Source organism: Halyomorpha halys, unplaced genomic scaffold (assembly GCF_000696795.3).
Source record: "Halyomorpha halys isolate HHAL.00 unplaced genomic scaffold, Hhal_1.1 Scaffold38.1, whole genome shotgun sequence".
Taxonomy (NCBI): Eukaryota; Metazoa; Arthropoda; class Insecta; order Hemiptera; family Pentatomidae; genus Halyomorpha; species Halyomorpha halys.
This window is the reverse complement of record NW_027110526.1, coordinates 199,906-217,250: the sequence shown is the minus strand read 5'-3', so window position 1 is coordinate 217,250 and position 17,345 is coordinate 199,906. Positions and strand designations below refer to the sequence as shown.

Below are 17,345 nucleotides of genomic sequence, written 5' to 3'. Positions count from 1 at the left end.
ATATGCTCAGTATTATTAAAAAATAATATTTTATCATAATGATTATATTACAAAAAAGACAATTTATCTAAATGTATTATTGTTTTTTATTTGTATCCAAATTAAATAAAGTATTTTTTCTCAATATTTTTTCATTTAATATTTATTTTTAAATAACTCTCATTTTTTGTCTGCTCATATCATTCATTCGCCAATCATGCATTGATCTTTTCCCATGAATGGCCAAGTTATAATATTTAATTTTTTTTCTCTATTGACCATTAAGTTGATCAGAATATGGCTAACTTACTAATAGAAGATTAGGTGATCATTTATTTTCAATATCTATAAATTAGAGTAGGTAAGGCACTAACTCTTGATTCCAGATTCGAATCAAGCTGTAGCTAATAATTTATTTATTTTATTATGTGTTTTTATGTATTTATAAAGTCATATCAATTTAGGGGGTCGGTAGCCCCTCTATTCTTCAGTACCTCACTCTTTATAGAGGCTGTCTGGATTATAGATACTTAGGAACTTAGTGATAAAAAATAAAACATCAAGGTTTTTGTCACTGATTGGTTTCCTCATTATCTATTAGCCAGATAAAGTAGGTAACTGACCCTTCATTGGATTGGAGGATGGACCTTACAGTTGAGCATGGATGCTGGTCACGTTACCTTTTTGTGTAACTGTTTGCCTAGTAATAGCACTTTAGTTCAGGGATACACTGCATTATGCCTGAGCCACACTTCGGCAATATGTGAGCCATGTCTCAGCTTGTTTTCAATGAAAATATATGTGGCCGTAGCTTGTCTGTGTGTTGGCTTAACCTAAATATGAACATGAACTTCACTCCATCTTAATTTCAACTAGTTATTGGATTTGAATTAAAAATACTGTGGTATTAGATCTGTCTGTACGAGGCAATTCCCTGGTCTTGTGTTGGCTAATGTATGGCTCGGGCGGCTTGTAGATATGTGTGTCCCAGCCTTTATCAAGTGAAAACTTGATTATGATGTTTTTGGTTGTAGTTACGGTGGAAAGTTTATATATAAATGAGAAGTACATACTTCCAAATGAATTATGTATGTTTTATCTGTCATGGATTGTTTGAATTTAGCTTTTAAAATAATATATTATAATCTATTTCTTTGAGAACTCTATACTTGATGCATTTTAGATTATTTAGTCTTTGAATTGTTCTATGTGATATATTATCTATATCAACATTTTTTATGTATTTTATTATGTATGATGTTTTACATATGTGATTGTCCCTGTTGTGTTATGAGCATTGCACCGTAGGTTGATTCTTCAAATTTCTGACTTTTTCACCCCGTTACAATTTCTACATGTGTATTCTTATTTACTTTCTGCTATTATTTTCATTCTTCTTGCCATCTCTTTATGTCTCCTAGCTATAAACACTTTACTTTCTCACATTTATTATTTTCAATATAATTTTCATTTACTGACATAAAGTCTGTTTTTTCTTGTTATTTACTGCTTGTTCTGTTTATTCATGAAGTATACCTGTTTTAATTTTTTATTTTTGCTGGAGAACGCTCTTATACAATTCCCAAAATACAAATATTACAGTTTAGAATAATGAATTCTTAGCATACTCGATCCATCCATCTGATTTGTCCATGGCTAATGTTTGGTACTCTTAAAAGTGTTAAGTGGACCAAGGACACGTAAATGGAGAATGGCCATTATAGTTCAGTATAAGTTTTCACAATTTCTATAGACAAATCTTGTTTGCCTACTATTTTGATAGTTGGAATCTTTTTCCTACAAGGCAACCTGAAATAAAAAAAATAAATAAAAAAGGCCATTTGATTGGCATTTTAACAAAATTTATTTGAAACAAAACAAGAGTTCCAAGTCATTCTAAAGAACTGCTGTAAGATGGTCTATCAAAAGGTTGAGAGCATAAGTTATCTTTTAAAGTATTGTTTCTGGCTTATAAGATACTCTTATCTCTATGTTGGAAGACTCAAGATTTTTTTGACTTAAAAGAATCTTGGGTTCTTATCAAAGTATTCGATCCTGAATGGGCAATTTATAAATCTTTACTACAATATAGAATATGTTAATACCTATGATAGCATCAATGTAAAGGAATTCTGCCTTGCAATGATTCGAAGTAGAATTTCTTAAAGTCTTATCTGAATTTCAGAAGTTGTAGTGGAGTTATTTTGTTTTTAATCTAATTTTTGATAAAAAATCTTTTACAAGACCAAGTGTGGGTTTAATGAAGAATCTCTTTATTCTTTTTTACTGTCCCACATAATTTCTGTCAGGTACTACTTGTGGAGCATGCTGGGAAATTAGTGGAGTGCCTCTTAGGACATTAGGCACCTCTCACTTCCTGCTGATCCAGTGAAGTCTACCACTTTATGCCATTAACTCCAGTGGCATTAATCTGATTGCTCAGATTTTATGAAACCTAATTCTGTCCCAAAGTCGTATCTAACTCTTGTGATATATCATATACGATATTGTTGGAGTATCAAAATATCACATATTGGTACGTTTCATTCAGAGACTGATCATTTTACTTGTAGAAAGCTATTTAAATTCAAGCCTCTGAAATAAAAAGAAGCTATATTGTATTGGTAAATACAGAGGACTATCGAAAGATCGCATACCCCAGATAAAAAGAAATTCACTATTCAAACAATAGGCATTATTCCTAATCATATAGTTTTTATATTATAATAGTGAATGATATCAGCGTCACCATTTGGGTTATTTGAGTATTCGTCCCTCCCACTCAATGAGGTGTTAAATAGATGGGCCTGAGATAGAATATTTCATTTTATTTTTTTCATTCCTAAAACATGAATGCAAAGCATTTTAATAGGAATGCACTTGTTGGTTATTTTCAGAAACCGGCAAAACAATGATGAAAAAAAAAATTAAAGAAAACATAGGTTAAAAACAGAAAAACATTGTAAAAATAAAATAATTTTTACTAAGAGTATTTAAAAACTTCCAACCTAGTGGTATAATATTTTAAACCCTGACCATAATTTTAAATGTTTCATTTTGAATTAATTATAATTTTAATTTTTTTTTTTAAACATTTAATGAATTGAAACTGCAGTAAACCCTCATTAAAATGAACTCAAAGGAATCAGGAAATCAGCAATTCCTTATTACCAAGTTTTTAATATCCGAATAATAAAAAAGAAGTAGGTTAATGATGTAGATAAAAAACAACTTAATATGAATAACATTTTATTTTTTATATACCGAATGACTAAACTTGAACATATGATCAGTCTAATAAATAAAAAATAATTATCAAGTATGAAATAAATAATATTTATGTATTAAAGAAAGTACAAATATGTACTTCGGGCAATCCTAGTAAATTTTTCAATTTCAGGCGCTTTTTAAATATTGCTTGATTTAACTATCTTAAAGTTTCCTCTTCCCGTTTTAAGCTAATGTTTTAAAATTTTGTTTCTTAACATTTTGATCAATAAAGAAAATTAAAACTTTGACACAGAACCTTTTTTAAGCTTATATTGCCAAAATTTCTGACATCTTAACATTACGAAAAAAGAGAACATGCAAATGACTTTTGTGGTAAATAACAGAAAACTAAGTAATTTATTCATTATGTTCGTACAAATTGATAATATAATTTCAATGTTAACAATTATTAATGTTAATCATATTATACCTTACAAATTGTTTATAAATGAGTAATTTCTCACTATGGGCCCAAAAGTATTTCAGTTGTGTTAAAAGAATCATTTTGTGATAACAAAGTTGCTATAAGAAAATCAATGTATTTTTCTAGAGAATTTAATTTTGTTTCTTATTTGAAGGCAATTTTGTACTTTACTACTTTTTTATTTTGGGAATTATTAGCTTTATTTTTTTAATTACTTTTTATCTGTGTGCTAATACTTCAGATTTTTGTCATTAATTAATTTTAAAAATCTTTCGACACTCAGTGTAGCCCACTGCATTGTTTAAAAGTTTTTTTTGTTTTTTTTATTAATTAATGACATAATTAGAAGGATAAATTGAACTAAAAAAAAAACAAAGAGAGAATATTGAAGGCCCTTAAGATGGACAGACCATCTGAAATGAAATGTCATAGGTATTACCACACTGATGTAAAATTAATATAGAAAGAAAATAAAGTAAGAAGGCTAATAACTTCAAAAAAATAAAATAAAACACCTCTTTTATTTTTCATCATTGCCGACAATTCCATCAACGAGGGTTTATTGTAATTGGTTATATTAACTAATTGAATAATTTTTCCATACTTGGTAAAGAATAGTTACCATAATGATCGATCAAAGCATTTCAAATCTGGTGCCTTGTCATGATTTGTAAGTATTTTTGTTTTCTTTCGATTATTAAATAATAATTCTGAAAATTTCTATTAAAAAAAAATCAAAATTTTTAATTATGTTCTGTAGGACCAAATAATAATAACGAAAACTTAACTTTTTTTATTTTGCCCGATATTTAGTATATGACATAATTAAATTTTGGCTTTTTGAAAATGATTATTGTAGACTTTTCTGTTCGTAATACAATTACATGCTCTATTGTTTTAATCGATGCCAGTTGAACTTAAATCATAAAATAAATCAAAGCTTGTGGTTTCTGATTTTTTTTTGGTATACCATTTTTGTCAATTAAAAAAATTAATTTATATATATATATATATATATATATATATCTTGTTATTAATCTAATGATACCACAAGGGATGTCAAATATTGTTTTATTTTTCTTTATAGAAATGTCATGTATATCATATATCGACCATCTACAAATTTTTTTATACAATATTTTGTCTATTTATTTATTTATTTTATGATATGCAGTTAACTTTCATTAATCTTAAATTCAAAGACTCATTTAGATCATCATAAATCGGAGTATAACCAAATGTAATGATTTTATAATTATAGGTGGATTTGGGTTGGGTTGGATCTTATTTGCTCAACTATAGTAATTTAATCATAATTGTTTTTAAAAGACAGTTTAAATTTATCTGTGATCATACAGTCTCGTTCAAAAAAGAATTTTGCTTTATAACAAAAAAGATTTAAGCATTTAAAACTTAAAGCATTTATTCAAACTTATATGGCTTAGTTTGAAATGGGAAGTAATGTAAAAAAATTGTATTTAGTGTTTGGAAAAAGTCTATAATGGCTTGAACTTTATCTCAATAAAGGAAAATAAAACAATATGTGTGTTTGAAACAAAAGGTCGACAAACTTTACAATGTTATGAGATTAATTTTTTTTTTTAAATAATCTCAAATAAATTAATAAATGAAACATAGGTGAAAAATACAATATATTTTTAATATATAGTACTATTATAGGTGAAAGAGCCTACGATAATTTAACTTTTTGGTAATATTGGAATTTTAATATATTTTTATTGACGCCAACAGGTGCAGTTTTACAAAAAAGGCTCAGGCCCAGCGCCTCATCACCATTCGGGCGGGCGGGACGACTGACTCCACCTGTACCTTGGATATGTATATCTCATATACATCGCCTTCCAGTTCCTTTATAAGGAGCATACTCCTGCGGTTACAGTTTAGCTTCCCGTTTGTCTTCGGTTGATTGTGTAGAATTTTCTTTCTCTTTTAAACCATAATTTTTCTTTGTGTTCTGTCATACCTGTTATATAGATGTGAGGGTATATTTTTACTAATATGTAATTTTTTTTTTGTTTGTTTCTTCAGTAGTATTAACTGTTATTGTTGATTTTTTTTACCTTCTCTTCCTCTCTCTGTATTTGTGGCTTTTAAATTATAAATGTATATTAAATATTTGTATCCAAGGTAAGGAAGACAATGTGATGGCCTCGATAAATGGCTATTTGTTCAAATGGTAATCACGGATAAAACAATAATAATTGTTTACCATTAAGAGCTTCCAAAATGTCCGCCCGTAACCTCTGCTAAAATGTGAGGTTTATTTAATTAGTCGTCAGAATTGATATTGAATATTTCATCATAAGGATAGCGAAGAGCACTATGATAAGAATTCTTCATAAAAGATTAAAAGAAAGAAAACGTGTAAAATAGAAAATTTTCGAATGGATTATTGGTAAGTAGAAATTATTATACTATTTTTCCTTAGTAGTTAGTGATCATTTATTACCACTTGTTTTATTCAATTGAATAATAGTTTGAATAGTAATGCAATATTTTATTGAAAAAAATCTTTTTTTTAAATATATTTTGTGATCTATTTATACTGATTCTAATATAGAATGTTAGTGAGATTTATTATTAAGTGTGCTCTTCATTTTTTATTATTCTTGTAATAAATTGCTTTTAAAGTACAGTAGATTTGAGAATCACTCAAAGAAACATTCCTACACTCAAAGACTGTAATTAATTATCACTGTTTGAGGGATATATTGGAAGCTTATTAGAAACCGTTGTAACTTTTTTGGATTAATTTTCTGTGCTTTAAAGAATGTGATTATGGAGTGTTTGGTTATAAACCAGCTTTATTTAATATTACCAAGAGGTAGGCCTAGGTTGTAAATTTTGAATAAAATTTTTTTTGATTGAAGATAACATTTTTATGGTTTTTTAATTGTTGCATTATTATTTTTTTAAATTAGAGGCTATGTTACTATGTTATTTTCCTTATTTAAAAAAAGAGTTATTTTAATTATTATATTTTATATCTACATGGAGTCAATGTCATTCGATTTTTGTTTTTATAGTCAAGCATAAAATTTAAATTAAAGTATGTAAAAAGTTATGATAACAGAAAAAAATTAGTAAAGTTTGCTTCATTATGGGTGATGAACATGGTAACCATTTATTTTGTTTGTTACTTTTAATTATTGCTTGCTAATTGAAGGTTATCATAGTAAACTACTATTGTTTAAATTCTTAATCAAAATAGCCTAAGCAAAAATATGATTTCTGTCCCCAAATTTCACATAGTTTATTTTTCTTATTTAGTTTCTGTAAAATTTCTCAAATAACTGTAGAAAACAAAAAAAGGTTTGTTTTTTAATGATAGAATCATTATAATTTTTTTATCTTTACTTAGGGTAATTTAAAATCTTTCGCACATGCACAAGTTTATTATAAAGTACATTCAATTGTAGGAATTAAGTAAGACAGGATCTTAGTTAATATAATCACAAAAATATTTACGAATTTATTTAGTATGATGTATATTTTCAGTTAAATTTTCTACTTATGTAATTACTTTTGCTTATTTATTATTTATTTTAGTTATAAGTTGTTGATAATGTAAATGTATTTGCATTTTACTAATTCCCAGTTAAATTAGTATTATATTTATTTTGGTTATATTTACGCTTTATTTCAAGTATCAGTGGTGACTAGAGTCAAGTTGAAATCCAATTAGGGTGATTGTTCAGAATTTTTATACCAGTTCTTTGTACCTTAATTTTAAAAAATACTCAAGATGGGTTTCTTCTGGCAACAGATGTTTTGCTAGCCTTGGACATATACAAATAACAGTGACTTAATGTTATCATTCATTATCCACGTTTAGTGGTTACTTTTAAGAAAAATAAAATTAGTATTGTTTTATGTTCTATTTCTGCTGATAATGACTGGATTTCTTTCTATACCTCTTGAGAAAGCACAGCTAATGAAAGTAGAGAGATATGATCTACTTAAAACTTTTAAAATGTTATAATGATAAAAATAAAATTAAAAAAAAAAAAAATAAAAGTGCTTACACTTTAACTCACACTTTCACAGAATTCTACTAGCTTACTCTAGAGTTGAAAATCTGATCAGCCAACCATCAATTAATATACAAGCAACATGGCACTCATTCTGATTATTGATAATCATTTCACCCCGGTTAATATTGGACTGGTTTTAAAGCTGTAAGATTTTTGTACAGTTTCTCTTAAATTTCAGTTTCTACATATTATTATTTTTTATTGCGGTTTAAATATTGATTACCACTGTTTTTTGCTCCATTGTTTATCTGGATTAATTAATAGATCAAAACTATGGGTTAACTCATCTAGTTAGTAATTCTTCAGCAATTTGTTTTGAAGAGCAATAATTAAACCATTGAATGATTCTTCTTTGAAAAGAAGGGTCTTCATAGGTCTTCACATTGTACCTGTGATTAGTAATTATTTTCCCATATTGTCTTCCTTTAAAATTCTTCCTTGTTATAAAATTTTAAGAAATTTTCATCTATTTAATTTTTTTTTTTTAATCTACATTATTTTTATATATTTTTGAGTGTTCTCTTCAGAGAAAAAAAATAAATAAAAAATAAGTAGTTGTTATATGTATGTATATGTAAGTAACTGGCAGTTAACTTGGTATACATTTTTATGTAATGTAGTTAGGAGGTTTGGTGATATATGCCTCTAGGTGTTATTTGACCATTTTACTGATGTGTGGATACTAGATAGTAGTTTTTTTTGGTAGTTCGATTGTCTTTGACCACAACTAAAAGCCTTAAAAAGATGTATAAATGAAAAAACGTTATTTTGAAAAATATAGTCTTTTCTATGTAGTACTATTCAGTTCTGTCATAAGTCAAATAAAAATTTTACAATGCTTTTGTACATATATGTGTAAAATATTATATAGAGAGTTCTTATGAAAAAATAATTTTGAATTTCACCAATATTTATATTAACTAAAATTGAGCTCTATATTTTGTGGTTTAACAGAAGTAAGTAGTTTTAAATTCCTCTAACATTTTTTAAAAGCAATTATATGCGTATATGAGTGTGTGTGTGTATTATTTTTGCAAAGCACTGCCTATGTAATTTAAGCTCGAGGTAATGTTAGTTAGAATTTTCAAGTGTGTAGTAGACATGAGAATTGTTAAAAAAAAAATAATAAGTGTACAAATGTTATTGACATATTAAAATTAGTTGAGATTTCAATGAATGTTGAAGAAACATCACATGAAATATTTACGTAATAATGCAAAGTTATTGCATTTCATTGTACCCGATGTTGAAGAAGAATCTGTGATCAGTTTCTGCCTCTGTGGAGGAAATTCATTTTAAAATTAACTAAGTATGTACTCTACATTATATTCATAATCATTTTTATTTTACCTAAACTAGTAAGCAGTGTTGCATTTAATAATATGACATTTTTAAAAATTAAATTTGGTCTAGGCTGTATTCAATTTTAAAGTAATATAACTATGAAATATTTATTTACATTAAAAGTAAGAGAAAAGAAACTTTTTGAAATTATAATTTTTATTTGTATATGTTTTATAATGGCAGTGATGGAAGTGAATTTTTGTATACTTAAGTATTTATTATATATGTTTTACTATTATTTGATAATTATCAAATAATAGTAAATCAAAAAGATGCATTATATTTGATGCATCTTTTTGATTTACTATTATTTGATAATTGTCGAAATAAGGCTTGTTCTAAGAACCACTTTTGACTGACATCAAAATGCAAAAACAGTATTGAATCAAACTGTTTTCCTGCTAGTGTGATAACAGTCAAGTGTAGTTGTTAAAACAAACGTAATATTCGCATATATTACCAGCTGTCTGTAAGTTAAATGGATTATTTTTTAATAAATCAACTGATAAAATTTAATTGTAAGAAATAATTTTTTTAAACTTCAATATCGATCTGAGTATTTCTTTATTATTCAGAATTGAATAAATGTTAGAAATTTAAATTAAAAATAAAAATAAAAAAAAAAATTAATCTAGGTTTTCAAACGGAAAAAAATCAATCTAATACTTGACTTTTTTGTTTAACAATATAATGATTAACAGACAGCTGGTCATCGAGGTATGTTAATCAGGGTATCTGTTTATAAATTGTTGTTGAGCCGAAATCAATTGTTAGAGCTGTCTTATGACCAGTTTCAAACTTACTACTGACACAATCTAGTTTACAAGTTATACGAAAAATATATTTGAGTTAAACATAAAATGTACCTGCATTGTTAACCATAATTTTGAAAGATATTGTGCTTCAAGAAAGTCCAAATAGGTTTATTTAAAGATCAATTTAATTGTCAAATTTTATGAAATTCATAATGTTTATTAAACCTGGAACTTACTGTTATAAAGTATTTTGGATTCCTCAAAGTTTTTCATGTTCTTTATTGAGCCCAATACAATTTTTTTTTAAATATAATTTACGTTTATTCTTATCTCTAAAATTTAATCAAGAATATGGGATAACTATTTTTTCTTAAATTATCAAAATGTTTTATGTTTTATAAATATTTTCCTCAGTAGTATATCTCAAAGATAATGACAAATCAAAATGAATATTTTAAAAACAAATCATATCGAGTTTATTTTTCTTTCCATTTGTACCTTTATTTAAGATATTTTGAACTGAAAATTAGAGTTATTGTAATCAAATACTTATATTAATAGTGTTAAATTATTTTATAAACTTTATCTTGCCAGTTTTTTACAATTTATACTGTTTTTTTATTTATTTTTTTATTTTGATAACCGACAAGAGATTGCATGGGCTGTTACTACATTCTTAGAAGGTTATTTCTCTAAATGATAAACATACAGTTACTTGAATTGGTCATGTGAACTATTTTTTGTGATCCAATCGCCATGTAAAATTAATTGAGGAAGATATTGTTCTTTGTCTGTAATTATTTCTCTGATTAATCTTTATGGCTAAGCTGATATTAAGAGCAAAAACAACTCTTTTAAAATACAATAATGTACTATAAGTTATTTTTATTAGTTATAAAGTTAAGTCTGGGGTATTTAATTTATCTTGTGTGGGAGTGGATGACTAGTCCTTTAGAAGGTTGAGAAACAAATGTTATTTTTATGCTTGATACAATAATGGAACATTTATTTTATTTTTTTGTAAATAGCATTTTCAAATTTTGGAAAATATTTTATGTTAAATATCTATGCCTGTTACCTTTAATATTGTTATTTATTATTGTTGATTCTTGAATATATATATATATTTAACTTATTTATATAAAATTTGAAGTTACTTGTGGTACAAATTGTCGACTGTTTTGGTAAAATACCATATATTTATATTTTAAATAGAGTAAAATGTCTATGACAAGAAGAAACTTTAGTGTTCTTCCAAACGGCTATAACTATCGAATGCATTGAGAGGTTTTTCCACTCACCAATCGTTTAACATGTTTAAAACTCATTTTACTTTTGAAAGCTTAAATTAGGTGATAGCATTAATGTGATATTATGTATTTATAATTCTGATTAAAATTATTGTTATTAATACTCTTATTTTACTTGTTAATTACCATTTTCATATAAAAATAAGGCATTAAATATTTTAATATAATTAATCATGTTTAGTTGATTGTATTAAAACATGGAAAAGATTATAAACAGTGTTTTCCTGGTTCGCAAGCATTAGAAAGCATGTATTGTCTTTTCAAATATAAGCTATGTTAAGTCCACTCCAATTTACTTGATTTCAGTTAAATTTTCTCTCAAATAACTGCTTGATGAAACTTATTTCACCATTTTCAGTCTTTAACAGCTTTAATTTTGGTATATGTTTTTAAAATATAAATTTATACATTTCCTTGAGTTTTGGAAAGCTTAAATTCTTTTATACCCAACATAACAATGCTATTCACCTCATATGCACATTGTTGTAACTTATTACGCTCTCTTTATTGTGTAGTTCAGTAATCACTTTCTTGATGTAGAGCAAATTTCATAAGTATTTTTCTGTTGGAGGGTCAAATATATTATATTAAAATTATCCAGATTATAGTAACATTTTAAATTCAATTGTTGAGCAAAACTTTTCAAGTATAACTTGAAATTGGGTGCATTAGCCTATTATATGAAATATTGTTCCATATTAAAGGATAAAATATATAAACAACTATGAAATAATTATAAAAAACTCCTTGGTTATATTTAACTATAATATTTGAGGAAGGAATCCTTCTCTAAGAAAAATACAAACTCTATTGGAGAATACATAAAAATTACTCATTAATATATATGTGTATTGGAGTAATTTCATTAAACTATTGTTATTTTTGACAAAAATATTAGTCTATGATGACTTTGATTACAGTTTGACAAAGTTTGTTTGATATATACCATGCTATTCTATTTATTTATTTTTTAAATTTTAAATGTATCAAAAATAGGCTTTTGGACTTATCATAGTTTATAATGTCTTTACATTTTTTAAATACCAACAAACAAAAATATAAAAAGCCAAATATTGTTCTATTTCTTGAATATTGTACCAAATAATCATATGAATGTATTAAACCCTTGTAAGAAATTGTAATTTATTTATAAGGTTGCAATAATTTTATTTTATTTTTGTTAACTAATACAGTAGCAATAAAAGTGTGTAATAAGTTTTAATGTCGTCCAACTTTCACATAAATTATGGAGCCCTAAAATACTCGAAACATATATCAATATTTAATGTATTCATCCATGGTTTTGTGTAAAAGAGAACAAAAATAGTTTTAGTTTCAAATTTTTTTTTCATTATGAGGTAATAACAGATTTTTCATTAGCATTCCAGTTTAAAATACATTCCATCTAGAAGAATTTATTAATAACATTAATATCTTCTAAACTCATATATATTAATGTTTTTTTAGTTTTTAAGTGGTCCATGGCAATTATTTCAATTCCATTCAATATGGGATGAAAAAAAAAAAAAAAGTTAACATTTAGATTGTTTCATCTTGCAAAGTGATTAATTTTGCTCACAGGAAGAGTCGTAGTTGCCTAAATTAAGTGATGGCATGTCTTCTGGTAGTCGTTCAATTGTAAATGCGTTATTACAATCAGAATCAAAAGCTGACTTAATATTAATAGCCAACCTTGTAGCATAGGCGTAACAATGAAAAAAGTCAATCCTAGATTACTGTTTGTATATGCAGCGCACTTAATCTCTATTTGGTGATTACAATATACATTTATATGGGTGCCTTTGCAATTATAAATACGTTTTTGTAGTAGAATCAACTATTAAGATGTCTTTAAATTACTTTTTTACGAAGTATAGCCCTGTTTTATTGTTCAATATCTATACTAACAAGTATGTATATAATAAACTTCTTACCATCATATACATATCCAGTAATATAATTGTAACTTCAATTAATAAATGTTGACTGAAAAATTTCATTGTTTTATTACACCTTATATCCCATTCACCGCAATAATTTGTTTTAGAAATGGTTAATCTGCTCATAAATTGACTCAGAGCTCCTTTTCCTGTGAAAAAAAAACTTTTTGTTAGTTTTTGTATTTGAAATAATTTGAAAACTATACATCTCCTAGGTTTTTGAATACTCAAAAGACCATTTAATCATCTGCAAAGCCTAATACAAATGTCTTTTGTGACCATTCACTCAACTTTCCTCATCACTTTGTGACCATTCACTCAACTTTCCTCATCACTTTTTGTTGCTAACATCAATAAAATAACTGGAAGATTGGTAATAGTCCATGTGTAATAATAAAAGGAAGATGGTGCTGTAAAAAAATCAAATATTTATAAAACTATTTAATTTGAGACATTGTTTCGTCCCATATTGCAGGGCTTCATCAAAGCTAAAAAGATACAAAAACTTAACTGAGGTAACAAAGTAAGCAAATCAATAACAAAAATAAAATCTAACTAACTGTAATAATTTTTATAAAAATGAACAAAGTAAATTAAAGAAAATATGAAAGATATACAGTGAAGCCTACATCAAATATAACGTATTTGTCAAGCACCCACCCTCACCCACTTCTCTCTCCTGTCAGTTCCATTTTTGTACTTGCCTGCAATCAGTAATAGTACAGAGCCCAAGAGGAGAAAAAAATCAGTTATTTCACCCCAATTTTTGATTACTTAATTGAAAACTAGGTATAATTACTAGTCAAAATTGATAAGTCTGCCAAGTATAGGTGGGGAAAATAAGAAACACATTTTGAATAAGTGTTTCAAAATGTTAAAAATAGTTAATTTTTTATTCAGAGCTCTATATCTTAACAACTACCAACAACAATAAAAAATCTAAGAGAGTATCATTAAAAAGTAGAGTAAATTTGCTAAAATGTAAGCCCTAAATGAGCTATTTATGTTCAATAGTTCTCGAAATATAGCTTTTTAAAAAGCAACATTTCATAAAAATGTTGTATGGAACGTACTGAAAGATCAGTAGTTAGTGAATTTATTTTGAGGAATCTATATGTCAGGAACTATGTGACGTACAGATGTCTATTAGCACTCAAATTAAAGCTAGTGTAATGAGCTTATAAAGTATTTTATGATATTTATTTTCATAGGAGTAGTAGTTTTCATGAAATTTGCTAAAATAAATTGATTTATAGTTGTTTGGACAAATTTTCATTTGCCAAATTTATATTATTATATGAATATCATAAAAACTACTACCCCTACGAAGATATGTGTCATAAACTACTTTATAGTAAGTTAAATTTCCTTTATTTTGAGTGTTGGCAGACATATGTGCGTCTTATGGTTCTAGAGATATATTTTTTTCAAAAATCCAACATTTTATACAAACAAATAGAAATTAACATTTTGTGAGTTTATTTTGTAAAATATCATAAAAACTGCTACTCCTACTAAGATACAAGTTTAAAATATTTTATAGTAAATTTAACTAGCTTTAATTTGAGTACTGCCAGACATCTGTACGTCCAATGGTTTCTGAAATAAAGATTTTCATAAATCAAACTTATTGTCCGAACAACTATAAATCAATTTATTTTAGCAAATATCATGAAAACTACTATTCCTACCTATGAAGGTTAAGGTCATAAACTATTTTATAGTACAATTATTTAGCTTTAATTTGAGTACTAATAGACATTTGTAGGTTGAATGGTTATTAAAATATATATTTCTCAAAATAGATTCACTAACTACTGATGTTTCAGTACATTTTTATGAAATGTTGCTTTTTAAAAGGCTATATCTCGAGAACTATTGGACATAAATAGCTCAATTATGGCTCATATTTCAGCAAATTTACTATTCTTTAAATAATGTTCTTTTAGATTTTCTAGTGGTATTGGTAGTTTTTAAGATATAGTGCTCGAAATGAAAAATTAAGGTTTTGAAACAACTACCATTTTTTATTTCCCTTCCTATACTTGGCTGAATCATCAATTTTTAATAGTAATAATACATAGTTTTCATTAAAGTAATCAAAAATTGGGGTGTGATAACTGCCTTTTTTTCTTCCCGGCTCTTGTACTATAAGGTAGGTATCTTTAATTCTGTTTATTATTTCCTTTATTCTTGATTTAACTCTAGTTTTCTTTTATTATCTTTTAGTGTCTACTGTATGTTTATATTTATTTTTTAACAGTTATTATTTTTGTTTTCATTTATTATCTAAACCTTTTTGTTATTCTTATTTCATTTTACGTTTCCCTGTACATATTTTTTATTTTCTTTAATTTACATTGTTAATTTTTATGGAAATTATTATAATTAGCCACACCTTAGTTAAATTATATTTTTGTTATCTATTTGCTTACTTTGTTACCTCATTTAAGTGTTTATATGTGTTTATTAATAATACTGGTCTGGTACATATTTTACTTTTATTTATTTTATTTTTTAGTTTGTATTATTGAACAATTTAATAGTCCTTCAAACAAGCATCTGGAATATTTCAGGAGATATATAAATTTTGAAAAATTAATAACCAAAAGTGAACACTTCATTTCAAAGTTAACCATCAGTTACGCATGTTGAGGATCTGGAAAAGATTTAGAAATTATTCTACGGTTTCAGTTCATGCAGAGACAGAAGTAACACAAGTGCTGGCGAAGGATGGCTCTTATCGCGAATTATAACGTGCTGAAAGAACCCGCTCATTTGCCTATAGCAGGAAGGCACAATTTACAATCTAATAGCAATGGGGAAAAGCTGATGAATTTCGCTGCATCCCAAGATATGGATGGTAGGCAGTTTGGTCGTAAAAAAATCTGTGAAGCCGCGTGGGTTACAACACTAGCACTCAGATTGATCATGTTCCTGTTAGTAGGAGACAAAAATCTATTCTCATGGAAGAGAGTACTTTTAGAGGAGCTAATGTTGATTGTCATCACTAAATACCTGGAAACTACGTGAGCAACAGTTCCAAGAAAAAATCACCCCGAGACTAGATAAAGCTTTAGAATCGGGTACCTCTGAAGATGGCATCAAACGAACAGCAGGGGAAGTTACAGGAATGGAAGATACTCAACAGAAGTCTGGACAGTTTGCTCTGGAGTGCCAAGGAAATATGAGGCATACAAAAGAATAATTTAAAAGCACAGAATTTATATAGCACGAATATAAAGATAGATAGTGAGAAGAGAAATATGTGCATAGAAGAAAAAAGAGAGTATAAGAATGGGAGAAAATAAAAGAAATTGAAGACCTGAGAAGCCAAATGGACACCAGAGTATTCTATATAAATACCAAATACAAGGGATTTAATAGAAGGAAAACAATACTTGCCGAGAATAGGATGGATCTCTGATCACAAATATAAAAGCATGCTTCGTAGGTATCATGCACTTTAGAAGTGTTCGAGGAGTTTCCGAGGACTCAAATATGGAAGATAAAACCCCTGTTTTGCGTAATAGCATAGAGTTTATCGAACCACCAGATGAAGAGGAAATTAGTGATGATACTAAAACTAAAAATAGAGCGTTATCATTCCCCTCCATAAAAAAGCAGTTAAACAAATTGTAAAATGCAAAGAAATTTCTGGAAACAAGAGTTTGGCAGACCCTGTAAGACAGAGAGGAATGGAGGTGATGTTATGATGCGGTTAGAACCCGTGACGTGTTGTAGTGCCTGTAATGATGATAATGTAAAGTCTAGGTGAAAATTGAATTATTTTCCACAAGAAAAGGCTCGTTAGCTTTTTAATACAATTTATACCAAAAATGTAATTTTGTTGGGATGTAAAAAAAAAAAAAAAACCATAGGAAAAACTTTTAATGGATAACTTTTTACTTTCTAATTTAAGAAACTCAATAAAAAATCAATTGTAACAACAAAAATAAAACTTCTGGAAATGAAATACTTAATTAAAATTGTATCTCACATTGTATTAAATATAAGATGACAGGAGCTCACTCAATCGGATCGGCTCTGCTTGGATTGTCAGGCTAGTGTAAACAACTACCCTCCTATTACAATATAACAATTTTTATGCTAAAATTTACCAGCGTTGCCCCTCCCCCTCTCCACCACGTCCGTATCTTCTCGCGTTACGAAATCAATTTACTCCATTTTCCCTTGAGTTGTAGAAAGTCGGTAAAGAAGTTTCACCTCCAAAAACTTAATATTAAGTATAAACGTGGATTAAATAG

The 17,345-nt window shown here is 27.1% G+C and overlaps 1 protein-coding gene and 1 long non-coding RNA gene across 3 annotated transcripts in view; one reads left to right on the top strand and one right to left on the bottom strand.

Annotated features, from left to right (window-relative positions):
• Positions 1-8,522, top strand: part of LOC106687470 (solute carrier family 66 member 2) — a 28,652-nt gene extending 20,130 nt beyond the window's left edge. For both annotated transcript variants that reach the window (XM_067048699.1, XM_014431389.3), the window contains one exon: positions 5,426-8,522. In XM_067048699.1, coding sequence (XP_066904800.1) covers positions 5,426-5,491 — 66 coding nt within the window. In that variant the 3' untranslated portion in view covers positions 5,492-8,522. The remainder of the gene's footprint in view (positions 1-5,425) is intronic.
• The window catches only part of LOC106687548 (uncharacterized), an 18,430-nt gene continuing 2,294 nt past the window's right edge, over positions 1,210-17,345 (bottom strand). The window contains exons 2-3 of the long non-coding RNA XR_001344177.2: positions 13,072-13,226; positions 1,210-1,788 (exon numbers count right to left, since the gene is read on the bottom strand). This is a non-coding gene — a long non-coding RNA (uncharacterized lncRNA). The remainder of the gene's footprint in view (positions 1,789-13,071; positions 13,227-17,345) is intronic.